Raw genomic sequence first — 16690 nt, 5'->3', positions numbered from 1 at the left:
GCTAGTGAAACTCAGTTGATTCTTGCCTGTAAATTATAATTATGGCTGCAATCTTTCGGAAAATGTTATCTGTGTTTCACTACCTTTTACTGCTTTTTTATCGGCCTTGCATCGGCCTGAAGCCGAGAGAAACATGGCGGCATCCATGTCTGTTATGCACGCTGCTGCAGCGAAGTCCTTGCAGCTTTTAAGCTGCAGACGTAAGCTATTTCTGTGCTATTTTGCTATTTTGTGATCATGAGAAAAGGAAGCTTACTGTGGAGTTACATTGTGCTGGTAGCCTTGCTCGTTAACTACGCTCCATAGCTCTTGTGGATAATGTTGCCTTCAAGAAGCCTTCATTCTAGGCACTATAGCCTTCAGATCCCGCTGGAATGTGGAGACCATTTTTGCAAGTGCGAAGTGTGTTGTGCTTCGGAGCCTCTACTTTCCGGAAAACAAAACAAGAAACCGTTCTCCCGCTGAACAGGCGTCCGAGTTTGTAACATGGCTTTGCGCGAAAGGAGAGTGCGGAATGAAGAGCACCTATTGAAGTGCTGTAAGAGCACCAGCACACAGCTCTGTGTTTTTATTTTCCTCGTCTTTTCGCGTAGTTTTTCAAATTTACAGACATGTGCACCGGATAGTCCCACCAGGAGATACTTTTATGTGCACTATTGCGTTCAGAACACCTCGCGGTTGTACTTGTGTTCATGTGGTAACTTTTTTTTCTATGTTCGTTTTGCGAAGCACGGATCCCGCAAGTTGCCTGTTACGCCGGCTTGAAGCTATGGAAGGCACCCCCTGACTACGATGGTAACACTCAGCAAATCATACTTATTGTTTTTTCAGCTTTAACGTTATTATTACCACGATAGCGTTAGAGGTCCCTTTCTGCCGACAATCCGGCGTCGGACTTGTCGGCGTTGTAAACGAAAGATTACGAGGATGCCGCAGGTAGGTGGTAGTTGGCAGGTGACATAGCCGGGCATCTATTAGTCTGCGGGTGGTGTGATGTCACGAGATCATATGACATGCCCGAGCTGAGAAAAGTTGCTGGCAGCTCCTATGAGACAGAAATAACGCCCATTCTCAGATCCTGAGCCAGCCACATTACCTCTAGGCCATGCTGGCATGTTTGTATTGTTTGTCTAAATGGGGCTTTGTATCTGTGCTGGGTGGGCTTTCACATGACATGGTAGCTTAGGAATGCTACTATATGATAATGAGTGTGTGTGAGATAATAGGGGCACAAATAGGTGATTATGATGACAAGTGAGAAGCAAAGTGCATGTACATGTTGCAGCACACAGTTGTTTTATGTTTGCTTTTTCACTTTTATGTGATACTACATCTTTGCCCGTAGTTGCATTACTGTTAGACATGTATGAATTCTTCTTCAACATGTACCACTGCCTTTATTGTGCTCAAATTTTGCACACATTCGCAGCATTTTATTTGTGTGCAGAAATGTCTGGTTGCTTGTCTTGTTCGATCTACAATAACCCTTTGCTCACTGCTATGTGATACAGAAAATGTGGAATTTATAGTAAATTTTCAGTCATTGTTAGTTAGGTGAAAACATCTGGTCCCTTTATTTTACTTGCGGAAGGATGGTGCCATGATCCTTTGTGTAAAATTGTGTAAAATCAACTGGAACTAACCTGCAGCTGACAATGTTATTGTGGTTTAGAAGAACTAGAGATAAGCTGCCATTTATGTAACTAGCCAGCTGAAATTTAGGTGCGAAGTTCGAATGCAGTCTTTAGAAGCCTTTATTTGGTAATAATACTGGGTTAGAATTCAGTTGTTGAAAGACTGTTGTGCCAGATCAGTGTAAATTTAGTTGCCAATTTTAGCCCTCATTTTTTTCTGCTAGGCGTCGAGTTTCCGGAAGAGCGGAAACTTCGCAACCTCGAGAAAGTGCCGACATACCCATTTGGTGTTCGGCCTCCCAAGATGTTCAAGGGTCTGCACACCATTCGTGGTCCTGAGCTGGTGCACAACCGGCTGTTGTACAACCAGTATGGCATAATGGTGGGTTTTAGATACCAAATATCCTGACTGTATGGGCATAGCCTTATTTCATTCAAGAATTGTCCCTGATGTTGTTAGAAATATTTTTTGTAGAAGAAAAAACACACTGCATGCAATAGGCGAGCCAGAGTCGTTAGTATGAGCTTCTTGTCTAGCAACCTAGCAAAAAGCAGGGCACCTGTGTACTGCGCAACGTCAGTGCATGTTAAAGAATCTCAGGTAGCTTAAATTTCCGGAGCGTTCCACTATGGCGTCCCTCATAGCCTGAGTCTGTTTGGGGCGTTAAACTTCATAAGCCAGACTAAACTAAACCAAATACAAGGCAACCTAAGCTAGTACAGCTTCTGAAACATTTTTTAACACAAAACATTCAGGCCTTTTGGTACCGTAGTTGCATGGGTGTGCATATTTTTGAAATTTGGAATATGAATGTAATAAGTTTGTTTTTTAGTTATATTACATTCAAGGAATGAATATTTGCTAATTTTTGACAGTGACTGAATACCGCTGACTTCAACCTTTTGTATGGTGCAAACTATATGGATGTCTCACATGTATAGAAATTAAAAGGGCACTGAAAGAGATCCACTGAGGGCATGAAAAGCCCATGATGCTGATGGATATTGAATTGCCTATCATCTTCCCGTAAAGATTTGCATAGTTATGAAACTCCAATTTCACTACTCGCTTATCATATTTAAGAGTTGGACCTCTCGTATTTATTGAAATTTCTGTAGGCTTTCGTGTTTATTTCAGAATGCAGTTTCTATCTTTTTTAAGGGCAAGGGGGGGGGGGGGGGTTAGAGATATTATGTAGCATTCTTGTGTGGTAATGCCGCTTTTGGTAACACCAGCAGCAGATCTACCCATAATGCACATATCCAGTTGTTCTTATCGAAGAAATTATGCAAGATAAGGTTCATTTTTATAATTGTGGTTGTCATATCATTGGGCTGCTGTTATGGACCATCCATGCTCTGGGTTCAACATAATGTGGGACATCATATGGTCTGCATGGCTGACCACAGAGCTGCTGAACCGTTGGACAAAGTATGACACTTTTTGTGATGCTTGCTTATACACGACATTTACACATGCTGCGAAGAAGCTTATGTGGATAAGTCCTAAGTGGGCCACTAAGCTACATCAAGCTTGCCACTTGTGGTGCTGTTGGTTGTTAGAATAATGAAAAATAAACACAAAAAACTTTTGATTTCACTGGGCATCCTGCCAAATGGCTTCGGACCAGCTAGATAAGGAGCAGTTCCAGAAGCAGGGCTTTGCAGCACCTCTGAAACTAAGGAATGACACCGAAAGAAGGGAAACTTTACTACTAAAATTTCAGCTTTTGGGGAAGATTCTAAATATGCAAGAAAATATGTGTATTGACCTCATGCGTTTTAACTGCTGTAGCAGCAATTGTGGTAACATAAGACTGAGTTTTTCTCAAAATGACGAATTCTTTTAAACGTTGATGTACAGGTGCGGGAAAAAGTAAATGGAGCATGCAGTGGGGCTTTAGCATTTTTCACGTGTTGCCTAATTGAGGTTGTCTGAAGTAGTGTGCAGTGGACGCTAGTAAGCTTTCTCGTGGACAGTGTTGCTTCATGTCTGATAGGAAAAGCGTGATTTTGCACTTGGCACAGAGTACCATGCTCCATTTACTAGTTACGCCCGCACCTGAACCTTTTCCAAGAACCTCTTCTTTTGATTCAGTCGAAATTTTTCTCAGAGTATTTAAATATTGTTGCAGTAATCTGAACTGAAAATTCCTGCAGTATGTGTCAATTTTTTAGAAATACTAATGAGCTGAAACCTCTCTGTTGTGGTCAATGACAAACGAGAATACTGTTTCTTTTTCTGCATGGCGGAAATAAAAAAATGAATTTTTTTACGCTCAGTTTAAAACCACTATTTGGAATTTGCATGCAAACTTTAATGGGCATACCATCTTTATTTGTGACTAAAGGTGCATTTTAATTTATAATCCTTCTAAACATCTATCAATTACTAAATGGGTAGAAAACGGTGCAATGAAAATTACATCCGTTAATTTCATGTACATTACTAATCACCATACAAATTCGCACAGTAATATATGCAGTAAGTGTTGAGAATTGAAGCTTAAAACACAGAAAACTCAATTACTCTACTGTGCCTCCTTAGATGTTGCCATAATTTTTCTACCAGAAAATGCCACGTAGCGATGAAAGCATTGGAGCTTTGAAATTCTATTCAGTGCTGCTTTGCAGTAGCCTATGTTAACTAGTATGCATAAACCACATTTTTGATTATAACATATACAGAAAACTGAAAAATGCTTCTTAACTGTTCATCTTACTACAGAATTACTCTCAACAGAGTTTGTCCTTAGGAGAATCACCTCCACGCCATGTCACATGGGAAAGGGCTGATTCTTTAACTGTTTGGAACTTGATAGTGGTTCAACGTTTGTTCCAAGCCACTTGATTGTGTACTTTGCTACCATGTAGGATCTAAGAATGGCGCCTTTGACCTTGTGGTTTCCAGGCACTGTCCGGTGCTTTTCTGCGGCCGGGTCACATTGATATGATCCGTGTCACGATAAACAAGAAGCTTGACATTTCCAGGATGTTTGCAGTCTGGAGGATTGACCCGCCATGGAAGTCTATCACAAAGAAGGTATAATTTACTTCCTGCTGGGACTAACTTTTCCTCACATGGGTCGTTACACATAGTATAATCAGCAGAATATGTCATTGTGGAGCTGAGCTATGGCTGTCTATCATGAGAATATATGAATAGAAGTGTGAAAAAAAAAAATGTACTCACGAACTTCTTTACACTATGTCCACTGTTTGTAGGCTGCGTACACTTATTGACATGGCAGGCCAGCGCAGCATACCGACTGGAGATATTCTCAAGTGTTTGCACGTCCACTCCCATTTCTGACCTCTATGTTAGCGACAGTGGTGTAGTAAAGCCACGAGGTGTAACCTTTGCGCCTTTTGTTGTTTAGGTGACAAATTGTTCAGCATGCATTCTTGCTAAACTAAAATAGGCTGTGTAATTGCAGGAATAAGCATCTTGGTGCAGAATTGTTTCTGGCCCTCCTACAGCACAAGGTGATTAATTGTGCAGTTTTAGTGCGACAGCACTTAACTACGTATCTTCTCTGTTCTACACTGATGGTGGCATTGATGTAGCTGAATGGAGTGTCAGAGAAAGAGAGGAGGAAAGCTGAGCAATGTTGTTCGGGCGAGCTGGCTGGGAGTGAAGTCCAGATCTGTGGCATGCTAAGTGCGAACAGTTCAGGGCCTTTATTCAGAGTTTGCGTCGTTTTCAGAAGTGTTGTTATCTCCCCGATCTTGAGTTGTCTGATCAGCATTTTGATCAGCATTTTGTTTAGTACCAACTGACACTCCTTGGATTTTTGGCACGCTTTGTACATAGTGGCGTGCCAAATGTCAGGGTGAAATGCGAAAATTGAGGAGATCCCGTTTCGGTTCCATGATAGCCGAGGCACCACCGACAGGATCTTCGAACTACCTTTGCGGAGTGTCACGTTACACAGGCCTTTTTCATTTTGAGCCAAGAGGAGTTACGCTGTCAAAAATGAACAATTCACTAATGCTTCAGTGATGATGTTATTCTCACTGTTTAAAAGTGAAAAAAAAAAAAGTATAATCAGTATTTCCACCGCAGGCTATTTCTGAATTTAAATGTCAGTGGTGTCAAAACTGATTTTTGGTTGCACAGAGAACAAAGCATTTATTTAGCATCCTCTAACGCACTTTTATTGTGCAGAAAGACCGAGAACTTTTCTATTTAACCTTTTGAGGGTCAAATTTAAAAAAACGAAAACTTTCCCAGATGGTCAAATTACTTTATTGCAAATTTTGAAAGTACAAAATGATGAAAGTCAGGGAAAAGTAGTAAAAAAAAATATTAGGAACCGTATTTTGGAGTCAACATTGCTCGACACAGCAAACTCGGGAACCTTGGGAAGCTCAGTAAACAAGGAGAGCGGGAACACCTAGTGAGCATCGCTTTCGTGTCCCCTGCTCGTGAGTGGCCATAAATATAAAAATTGCCTCCATTGCGATCACGATCACATGGGGAACGGGGGGAACCCGAAACCATGCAAAACCAATGCCGCAGACCGGGCTACACGCTGCAGCTAGGAATCAGTTCTGTCTATACGAAAGCACCCATAACGATAGAAATCAAATTTCGTGCGCCTCCGTTGTGATCACGTGGTGAAACCGAAATCAGGAAAGGGTGTTGCTGCAGAATGGCCGACACGCTGCAGCTAGGAATCAGTTTTGTTTATCTTCGCAAGAAGGCAGTGCAATAAATTTCAAATGCTTCTTGTAAGCCCTAGGAGGAGGCAGCACCTCCCAGTGAGCATGCGTCGTCATTAGGGCGCGAAATTTCAGACGGAAGATTGAAACCATTCCCGTACAGCAAAGACCTTGGGGGATGGAAAACCGCCGCCGTGTATTTACAGCAAAAACCCTCAAAGGGTAATGCTGTAGTTCCTAAATAGGGTTTTCACAGTGTTGGCCTACAGACAACAAAATACGGTTAGGCATGGCGAAGGTTGCAAATGATTAATAAACACAAAATGCATCAGCAACCTTCGAATGAGATGAAATCAAACAATATTTCAAGAAACGCGGCACGCCGCACTAGCTATGCACTATGCAGTGGGATGGGAGGGAGCACTCGCGCTATATTGCAACGGCATGAAAGGGGCAAAAACGTGCCATGTGCATGCAAGCACACTGCAATGTTGCTGAGAACAGACGACGCATTTGCATGACATGGACAGTCGAACTCGGATATATCGAACTCGAAGGGGATAGCGAAATAGTTCGATATACAGAAATCTGCTTGAGACTTCACCTGTGATCGTGAAAAATGATCCTGTATTTGTCGCGTAATCAACCCACTTGCATAATAAACCCACCCCCCACTTTTGACCCCGAGATTCTGAAAAAAAAATTTTTAAAAAGCGTTCGGTGGCGTGTCCCTCCATTTCGACCGTCTCATCCATAGCTAATTTATTGGCAGCGCGCCAAGATGCTACGCAGTGATAACGTCATAGCGTGTTTATCTTTTGCCTATACTTTTGCTAGATCCTGCGGTGGCAGGGAGCGAACTTGGCAGAGTGCCCGTGGTGGTTTGATTGCACCAGCCTGGCTCGATTTATTACGCCGCGCTTGAGGCGGACATAGTCCACTGCCACAAAATCATTGGAAAGCATGATAGCTGCAAGTGCCGTTTGAAGCGAACAATGCTAAAAGTCGGTGTCATGATCACAGGTGACCACGTGCTTTCGTTGATTCACATATGTAAGAATGGATGACTCTCGCAAAAAAAAAAAAAAAAAAAAAAACTGCCGCTTCTTGACGTCTACAGCCGTCATAGCTTACGCTGCGCCGCATGTTCAGCATAAGGAAGGACGACTCTCACAAAAGAAAAAAACATTCCTGCTTCTTAACGTCCGCAGCCGCCATAGCATACGCTATGCCGCATGTTCAGCACAACGGCAAGGATGAACGATTCCTGCAAAAAAAAAAAAAATCTGCCGTTTAGCGTCCGCAGTCGCCGTAGCTTGCGTGCGTTCGGCACGACGACACGAGATCGACTTTGGGGAAGGCGCACCGTCCAATACGGTATGCGTAGTTTGATATATCGAATGACTGGTGAAATTGAGTTCGATATACGACACAGCTTTCCTGTGCTTTTACATTGGATTTTCAAGGGGATATTCCGTGAGTTTGATATAACCAAAATTCGAATTATCCGGGTTCGACTGTATAAGTCTTCCAGGTTTTTGCGTACAGGGCGCTGGGCAGACGGGTGGTGCAGCGCTCTCTGACTAAGGTTATCCCCCTATAATCATATAAGTTTTCTCTTACGCTTGCTCATGCATCCAGGGCCAAGGTAAAAGAATGGGAAAAGGCAAGGGCTCCATTGACCACTATGTCACTCCTATCAAGGCTGGTCGGGTCATCATCGAAGTCGGCGGCTACGTGGAGTTTGAAGAAGTCAGGCCACTTCTGCAGGATGTCAGTACATTTTCTATCTATTTGTTGTTTTTTTCTTGCTTTTAACCCATGAAAGCCATTTCAAGAGTAACTTGAACTTTCACAAAAATGCGAGTGAACCAAACAGAATACCATAGAGCGTCAGCGTTATAAACACTGGAAAAGTGTATAATGTTAACAAAACACCAAATAGAGTAGAACTTGAACTATGTCGTCATGGCTTGATTGAATGGTCTAACGGATGTCTTTGTGTACAGGCCTGCTAAAATATTGTAAAGCATGCTTAAACAATCAGACTTTTCTCACGTCTTGCCCACTAAAAATTACGAGGCAATTTTAAGGGGAGATGCGCGTCGAAAGCGAGTTTTCAGAGTAATTTTTCAGTTTTGAGTTTTTGCCTAAAATTATCTTTGAACGTTTAGCTACAACTTTCTAAAAGATCAAGGCAAAATTCAGTTGTGAAGATAGTAAAAGGTCTATTTTGTTCAACCACGGTGGATTGAGAAAGTGCTATTTTCCGCGCAAATCGTCAACTTTCATATGCCTACATCTCGAGAACGCCGCGTCGCTCGCCATTGCCATTTGTTGGGAGAGGCTGAGTGAGCCTTTCTCTTGTAGATAGCATCTCTCGCAGTTTATTATCTCGACTGAAAATAATAAAGGAACGTTTTTCGCGCACGTTTCGAGTGTCCCTACTGGACCTTTTAAATCGCATGGTGCTATAGAGAGGCCGCCATTGGTCCGGACTAATATGACGCTGTGGCGAAGCCTACCTCCTGCTTTCGTTTTGTACAGCGTCTCGATCATGCTACATCATGCTCTGCTAGTTCTTTTCAGCGGCCTTTTAGCATTTGTTGAGTTCGCGATGAACGACACGCAAAAGCGCGACTTCCGAGCTCGAAAGTCTCGGTCGAAGAACCTGTACCCTGGACGCCGTCGCAGATCTCAATGGAAAACTGCAGTGGAAAGCAGTCACCTGACGCAAGCTAGCCCTAACCAGGCCAACGGGCACTCGGACAAGATCGATGCCGCGGTGAACTGTGTGAACGCCTCGGAGGTGAAGATTGGACTCTTCAAAGAAGATAGAGCAGCATGCGGTCATCGGATGTTTTACGAGGGCTGCAATATGCGAGATTAGCGCGCTTACGGTGCTGGTGAGCGGTGCAAGGGTACAGGTGCGGCCCTACGTGCCGCACCTGCACCCTTGCGGTATGCGAACCGGTGGAAAAGCGAAAGGGGCTTTCGGCTTTTCTTGAGCTGCACTGTGAAAATAGTGAGTGCCCAGCATCGGTGCTTTCTGCTGTGCACACCTCGAGCTACGTTGTGCCGGGTGAACTTGCGGATAGTGCCAGCGGAAATCTGGACTATCGGAGTGGAAGCTCTCGCAACAGCTTCGCCGTCAACGTGAAGGTGGTGGTGGCTGAGCGCTCGATTGGCATCGGGCACGAACAACTGTTGCGATTTTGTGCTATTCTTGGCAAGGTATAATAGAGGACACACAAGCTTTGAACAAGTGCTTGAGGAGCTTGGTGTGCTGCCACCAAAAGAGCTTGATGTCCTGGGTGATTCCCGGGACCAGAGAAGAGTGAAAAAAATGTCAGTCCGCCAGACTGCTGAAGCCCGAGCGCATCGCCGTAATATGGTGAAGAGAGCTCGACTGACAGACTCTGTTCGAGAAAATCTCGAGGGGTCAACCTATGGACCAGGGCAGTTCTACAGAACTTTGCAGTGTTTGCTACTTATTTCTTTATTGTGGCAAGAAGTTTCATGTGCTTTTGTTGTGTTTATGAAAAAATACACATGTTTGAAACTTTCAAATGCAATTTTCTTCGTTCGTAGTTTTCAGCATTTTTTACATTTTGTGCAACAAATTTCAAGTACTTTCAGTAGTCAGATTTGGATGAAATTTTGCACACAGCCTCTTCAAACTGTGTAGAATGTTGTTATCTATCTGATTATAAAACAACTGTTCAACTTTCTTAAAAAAAAATTCAGAATGTTGACACATGGTGCCCAAAATATACACATCGGTGTTCCTGAATTTTTTTTACAGTTATAGGATAAAATGAATAAATTTGAGGTAGCTTTCAACATCAGTTCAGTTCAGTCGTTCAGTCGTGTCCCAACTCTTCGTGACCCTATGGACCATATCACACCACGTTGTACGGTCTGTCACTATCTTCCTAACATCACATAACTTCATCTGCAGCGCCTCGAGGATGCCATCTAACCATCGCGTTCGCTGCCTACCCCTTCTCCGGTAACCCTCAACCTCTCCCAACATCAAATCTTTCTCCAGCGACTCCTCTCTTCTCATCAGATGACCAAAGTAGCTGAGCTTTAACTTTAGAATTTGACCTTTCAATGAGCAGTCAGGGTTTATGGTCGACAATATCGACTGATTTGATCTTCTGGCAGCCCAAGGAACTCTCAAGAATCTCCGCCAGCACCACAATTCAAACGCATCAATTCTTCGGCGGTCAGCCTTTTTCACAGTCCAACTCTTGCATCCATACATCACAACTGGAAAGACCGTAGCACGGCTACTATATTACATACAGTTGAACCCCGTTATAAGAGGCACGGATGTAAGAGACAATCGGTTATAAGACACACTCTTCACCCACTTGATTGGTTGCCCTGTCTCTCCCATTAATTGACCTCTTTTGTAACAGACATCGAACATAGAAGACAGTCGGTTATAAAGGACAAGTTATCCTTGCATTCTGGTCAACAATCTCGCTTGTAGCATACATTTTAACTTTCGATGCAGTGCCATCGGTCGCTAATCGCAGTCGCGCCCATTGTGAAGCAAAGTGGGACGATAGAAGTGCGCAGTCACTATTTATTATAACTTCAGCAAATCCAGAGTGGGTCGGTCAGCTATAAAATACCGACGAGAAGCCCCTGCAATGGGATTGCAACATAGGACAGCACTTCAAACGTACCGCCAAGGGTACGAGTGCGACTGCGCATGCGGGCGTCTGCCCGAGGCAGCAATACCGGGAGCGCGAGGTGGGCACTCTCGTTCGCACAATTCCCAATCAAGAATCACAGGTGTCGCTTCCGCAAGCCTGGCAAAGCGCACAGCGGGTGCTATCTCTCGCGCTGCATTTCGTTAATGACCAATATACCTGCCAAACGCGAGCGAGGCAATCAGCTAGCGTATGGTGGCTGTAGCCACCATAGCTAGCGTCTTAGTTGGCGTGAACAAGCCATGAAAACGAGGCAATAAGCAGCGCGAAAGCGGCCGCACAAATGCTTTTTTAGACAGCAGCATCGCAGTTAGCATCAATGAAACATTCCTGCTATTGCTCTTAATCCTAACTTCGGCCCGACACTGCTTTAGGAACGTCGTGAACTGGGCTTATCTGCCATTGTTACCGTTGTGCAACGTTCACCATCGCCACCTGGCTGCTTCGCTGTTACCACATCCCCGGGCGCCTAGTCAGCATGGCGGACTGCTCAGTCAAGCGCCGTACTAGCCTTACGGTCGCGAAAAAGTTGGACATCCTAGCGGACCTCAACTGCGGGATGAAGCAAGCAGACGTCGCCAAGAAGTTTGGGTTGTCACGCAAGACGATCAGCGGAATCTGGACTCGGCGAGAAAAGATCGTCAAAGAAGCACCCACTGGGGCAAGCAGGTCCAAGGTGTGTAAGTCGTCCCATCCCGTACTAGAAGAAGCGCTTCTTCTCTGGATTCAAGACGCACGGAGCAAAAACATTCCACTCAGCGGGCCTTTAATTCAAGCCAGAGTCAGGCAGCTTGCATTCGGTCTTCGCATTGAGTTTGAAGCCAGTCAAGCATGGTTTGACAGATTCAAGCGTTGTCATAGTATCAGGTACAAAGCTATTTGTGGTGAGAGCAATGCTGCTGACGAAAACACCGTAAGGCAATGGAAGAATGAGACGTTGCCGTCTTTATTAAGCGGATGGAAGGCTTGTGATGTGTACAGTCTTGACGAGTCGGGAATATTTTTCAAAATGCTCCCCGGCAAAACATTTGCCTTCGCAAACCAAAACTGCAGCGGAGGCAAAAAATCCAAAGAGCGCCTTACAGCTATGTTCTGCACTAACATGGACGGAACTGAGAAAGAAAGAATTTTGGTTATTGGCAAAGCTAAAAACCCAAGATGCTTAAAAAACTACTCCATCAATGTGGAGTACACAGCTAATAAGGCTGCATGGATGACGGCAGACATTTTCAATAAATGGCTGACAAGCTTTGATGAGAAGATGGCGAGAAAAAACAGGAAAATCTTGATGTTTTTGGACAGCTGTTCGGCACATATGAAAACCCTGCCGTTGAAAGCTGTTCAGCTCAGCTATTTCCCTCCAGACTGCACCTCTCTGCTACAGCCTCTGGACCAGGGGGGTCATAAGAGCTGTTAAAGCGAAGTACAGAGGGTGGCTCATTGAACGACTGCTCTTTAACATGCTGTAGAAGCGGGAAACAACCATCAACGTGAGGACAGCAATTGAAATGCTGACTGGCTCTTGGAGTGACATCAAAACGAGCACAGTGAGAGGGTGCTTCCGAAAAGCGGGTTTTAATCTGCAGCAGAAAGGGGACACTGAAGATGAAGGCATGGAATGGGGAGATGAGGAGCCAGAAACTTGGCCAATCATTCAAAGTAAATTTGAAGAGTGCGGCACATTCCAAAGCTTTGTTGAAGCCGATGACAATATTCTTGTTGCAGAAGACTTCACAGATGAGAACAAGTCAGAATGGTGCAGGAAGAGGACCAAGAGGATAGTGCAACGGATGAGTCCGACAATGAAACTGATTCTGCACCACCGCTGACTTCTGGTGAGGTCATGTCAGTACTCGGGCAAGTGCGCCATCACATACAGCTTTGGCCCAGTGGGCATGAAGCTCTCGGCCTTGTCACGAAGCTGGAAGAAGCTGTGCTAAAAAACACTGTAAATGCAGCCATGAAACAGAGCAAGATTGAGAACTATTTCACCCGCAAAGTAGTGTGAGAAAGTTGTGGTGGAAGGAATGTGGATTGTATTCAGTGTGTGGCTGTCGACCTAGCAGGTCATAATATGAATCCAAATGATAATAAACTTTTTACAACAGGCTATACCAGTCTTTTGTGCTTCTTTTAGTCGTAAGGTACCTACTTTGAAATAAGGGCTGATCAGAAAATAAAAAAATGGTACCCTGCTTATACGAGACCTCTCATATAAGAGACAAAAACTGCTCTCCCGTACATGTCTCTTATAAAGGGGTTCAACTGTATTACCAAAGCAACAGAATGAGCTATTGCAAGCTGGTCTAAGCATGTATTTCATTATCAAAAAAGTGTGCACAAAGGGCCCTCTATTGTGCTTTTGCGGGCACTTTTACATAAAAACTAATAAAGGTATGTAGAAAGTAAAAACATAGTTGGAATCAGCATTAAAAACTCTATAAATGGCCAAAGTTTCATAACTTTAAAGCTCGAGGAGCATCTCCCCTTAAAATACATTACCACATGGTGCTGATGCACTGTGGTATGAACCCACTAATCTTTCATATATTCTCTACAGAATGTGTAGAGTAGGGGTTCTCAAACATTTTACTACCATTTAGTTCACTTTTGCAATATTGGCTCGACTTTTCGCAGTAGTGGAAGTGCTTTGGCAATTTGCACTATATAGTTTATCGTCGCAAGTATACAATGCCAAATTTAGCCGAGTATTACCGTCATTATGTTGAAACAGTGCTAGAAACGTTGTTTTAACATAATGTCCAACCAACTCACCCAACAAGTCACTTTGCTTATTACCGTCAGTTGTGCAACACTCTGCACTCGCTGCAAAAGGACGCAGTCACATCCAAGACAGTTTGGTTCGCTCATGATGTTTGTATTTAAGCTGTTGTTGCCGAGGCTTTCACGAAAAGCTGGTGGCACAGCCTTTCTGAATAGAAATTAACAGTAGCCAATCGATTCCAGTGCTATTTGTAGTAGCTGTCATTTGTCTATTTTTCTTCGTGAATTCAAGCAAAAATTTTTAGAACCTTTGCACTCCTAAATGATTCTGGCTAGTGGGATATAGAATCAATGTTCATGTTGTTTTTGGACTAAAGTTATTTGCAACTCACATAATTTGAACTAGGAGCGTGGTCCCAGCCGATGCCCATGTATTTCTATGGCATTAGACGATCGTTAATTTGGACATGGGTGGGCTCGCTCTGGTTATTTCGAATGGGAGATCACATTGAGGTACGACACGTGCCGCCAGCGATCACCGGTATAGGCTTCCCAAAACCTTGCACGGAACATTTGTGTCCATGCACATTGTGCTCACTGTGGCAGGTATAAGGACAATCGGAAGTCCGCCGTTTCCGAAATAAATCTCAATTGCAAAGGTTTGGATTCGCTTTTACTTCATGTCATCCTGTGGCTGCGATTGTGTGTGCGAATTGGATGCTGTTTGGGGCATTACTGTTATTTTGTTTTGGGTTTGGGATGGCATTATGCTGCTCTTAACGCACACGCATGTGTCCCTCGGACGCATCCACATTCTGCTTCGAGCTGGTGACGCGGTTTCACCGCACTGTGTGCTTTGCCACAATGCTTCACCGTGTCGCTGTGAGGTGAAGCATCCTCAAAATACGACCAGGCCGTTTTGTGCAGAGGCATCAATACTACTCGCACTGTGAAAAGGATAGGGGGACTTCTATGATTTTGATACCATCCTTCGACCTTCCCCACGGCGTGTACAAAGCAAAACGCTGGACGCTACCGGGAAATGCTGTTGTTTTCGCTTGGGTTCCATCTCAAATGCATACAGCTGTCATGCAGGCGTTCATCAGATATAATTACTGTAATGAAAACTACTTTCGGCCACTTTCTTGAACCCATTTGATAATTTGAACATTATGTTAACATCAACACTTCTTCTCTATTGGAGGCCAAATTAAGTAGAACTTACTGTAGCTGTGGGCAGAAAAATGTGCTCAGTGGCATTTAATGCTGCCAGCCTGCTTCGAAATAGCCCATAACTTGTTTGAGACACATTCCGAAATTGGACTTTTACTGCTACCGTGCCTGCTCTAATAAGCTAGAGCCTGCTTCCAATCCTTGTTTTGGAAATCGTTTTTCTTCATTAAAATCTCTACACTCATGCTCAGACCTTTAATTCTTAGTCGAGAATGCGGAAAGCGACAACCACAAGGCCAATGTTCCATCTCATTTCCATGCTCAACCAGCTAGACTGCGCAGAGGATAACATGGTGGTTCGTCTAGCTTTCGTTGGCTAATCTGATGCTCCCCTGGCAGCAGAGATGTTTCGTATTGGCAAACAGTGGGGACATTCAGAATAAAGTGACTAACAGTTAGGGGGATAAGGGAATAGTATGGTGTACGTGCATGCATGCAGAATGCTTTGTGGTAGGGCAATGTGTATGGCAAGGAGTGGTTGGCGTTTTGCTACTGCTTCAGTCGTATTACAAATTTTTTTGCTGGCTTTATGGTGCAGATAAGCTTTGCCATTGGCAAAACTTTGCCTTGGCTCTGCCTAGTGCCATCGAAATGCCCAATGAGCCATGCAGGCACTTTTATCTGGACTCTCTGGACCACACCTCACCTCAAGAAACGGACAGGAAAAGAAGTGCTAGACAGAAAGGGCGTTCTTGTGTGGAGGACTATACAAGCCCAGACGAAGCCAATCTGAACCTATAAAAGCAGCCCGTGGAACCTAATTTGAGAACCTCTGGTGTAGAAAATATATGACACCATTTTAAAAGTTTCACATAACAGATCCTCATCCAGTGGCTGAATGCATAAACGAAATATATAGCTAGCATTGCTAACCCAGATTTGTTGCATCATGTTGCATGATTGCCTGTCTATTCTTTTTTTTTTCTCTGTTAAAAAAAGTCCTAAGATTTCTTGTGTTGTACATACTTTTATTTCCAGGTGTGTTACAAGCTTCCTGTGGATGCTATACCAGTGAGCAAAGAGGTGCTCGATGAAATAAAACGTGAAGAGGATGAGTTGGCAAGCAAGAATATTAATCCATTCACTATTGAAAGGATCATCGATTATAAAATGCAGGACTCTGCCCGATGGATCAGCAAATATGATAGGAAATACTACACAAAGTATGCCTGATGTTATAGTGACGTAAAAGCTTCTGCGACTACAAGCTGGCTTGTTTTATTTTGTACATAGAATAAAGCTCAATAAAAATTTTATATTATGTAGTCTTCAGCCAGTGCATTAGTTTTGCTAACGTAGCCTTTGTCTATGAATTTTTGCTGCTCATTTGCCCTCAGGTGTGCAGTCGCTCATTGAATTTTACTTTGAGGAACCAAATGGCATATTGTGGTTGCAAACGTTTTAATTCCTCTCATGCAAAGCTGCAAAAGGAAAATACTCGGGCAAATATAACCTGCTGATACTTGCCTGGATGGCACGACTTTTTAATAATCTAGATGTGGTGTCACACAGCTGCCAGACATCACGCCTTTGTAATGCCCCAGGAAGACAAACAAAAAAAAGAAATAAGGCACAGTTGCTTCGAGAAGGAGGCCGCTGTCATAGGCAGACCTGCCTGAGTTTTGGGCACCCGGCTTTTGTTACTGCTTCCGCCACTCCACCTCTGTGTCAAGTTGTGAAGTTGAGGGAGGTGCGGAATAAACTTCA

General features: G+C 43.8%; 1 protein-coding gene across 1 annotated transcript; it reads left to right on the top strand.

Annotated features, from left to right (window-relative positions):
* Nucleotides 1-77: 77 nt before the first annotated feature.
* Nucleotides 78-16255, top strand: mRpL16 (mitochondrial ribosomal protein L16). Its single transcript, XM_084577977.1, has 6 exons — nucleotides 78-200; nucleotides 730-795; nucleotides 1859-2016; nucleotides 4546-4677; nucleotides 7941-8072; nucleotides 15962-16255. Exons 1-6 carry the CDS (start codon nucleotides 134-136, stop codon nucleotides 16154-16156), a joined length of 750 nt encoding a protein of 249 aa, XP_084434103.1. The 5' UTR covers nucleotides 78-133; the 3' UTR covers nucleotides 16157-16255.
* Nucleotides 16256-16690: the final 435 nt, after the last annotated feature.

Source organism: Amblyomma maculatum, chromosome 9 (assembly GCF_055883805.1).
Source record: "Amblyomma maculatum isolate TAMU_Amacu chromosome 9, ASM5588380v1, whole genome shotgun sequence".
NCBI lineage: Eukaryota > Metazoa > Arthropoda > Arachnida > Ixodida > Ixodidae > Amblyomma > Amblyomma maculatum.
This window is presented reverse-complemented; position numbering and strand designations above follow the sequence as displayed.

Coding starts and splice junctions, on each gene's coding strand:
- mRpL16 (XM_084577977.1), top strand. CDS start 134: ATGGCGGCATCCATGTCTGTTATGCACGCTGCTGCAGCGAAGTCCTTG. Junction 796..1,858: donor GGCACCCCCTGACTACGATG/GTAACACTCAGC, acceptor TTTTTCTGCTAG/GCGTCGAGTTTCCGGAAGAG. Junction 2,017..4,545: donor ACAACCAGTATGGCATAATG/GTGGGTTTTAGA, acceptor TGTGGTTTCCAG/GCACTGTCCGGTGCTTTTCT.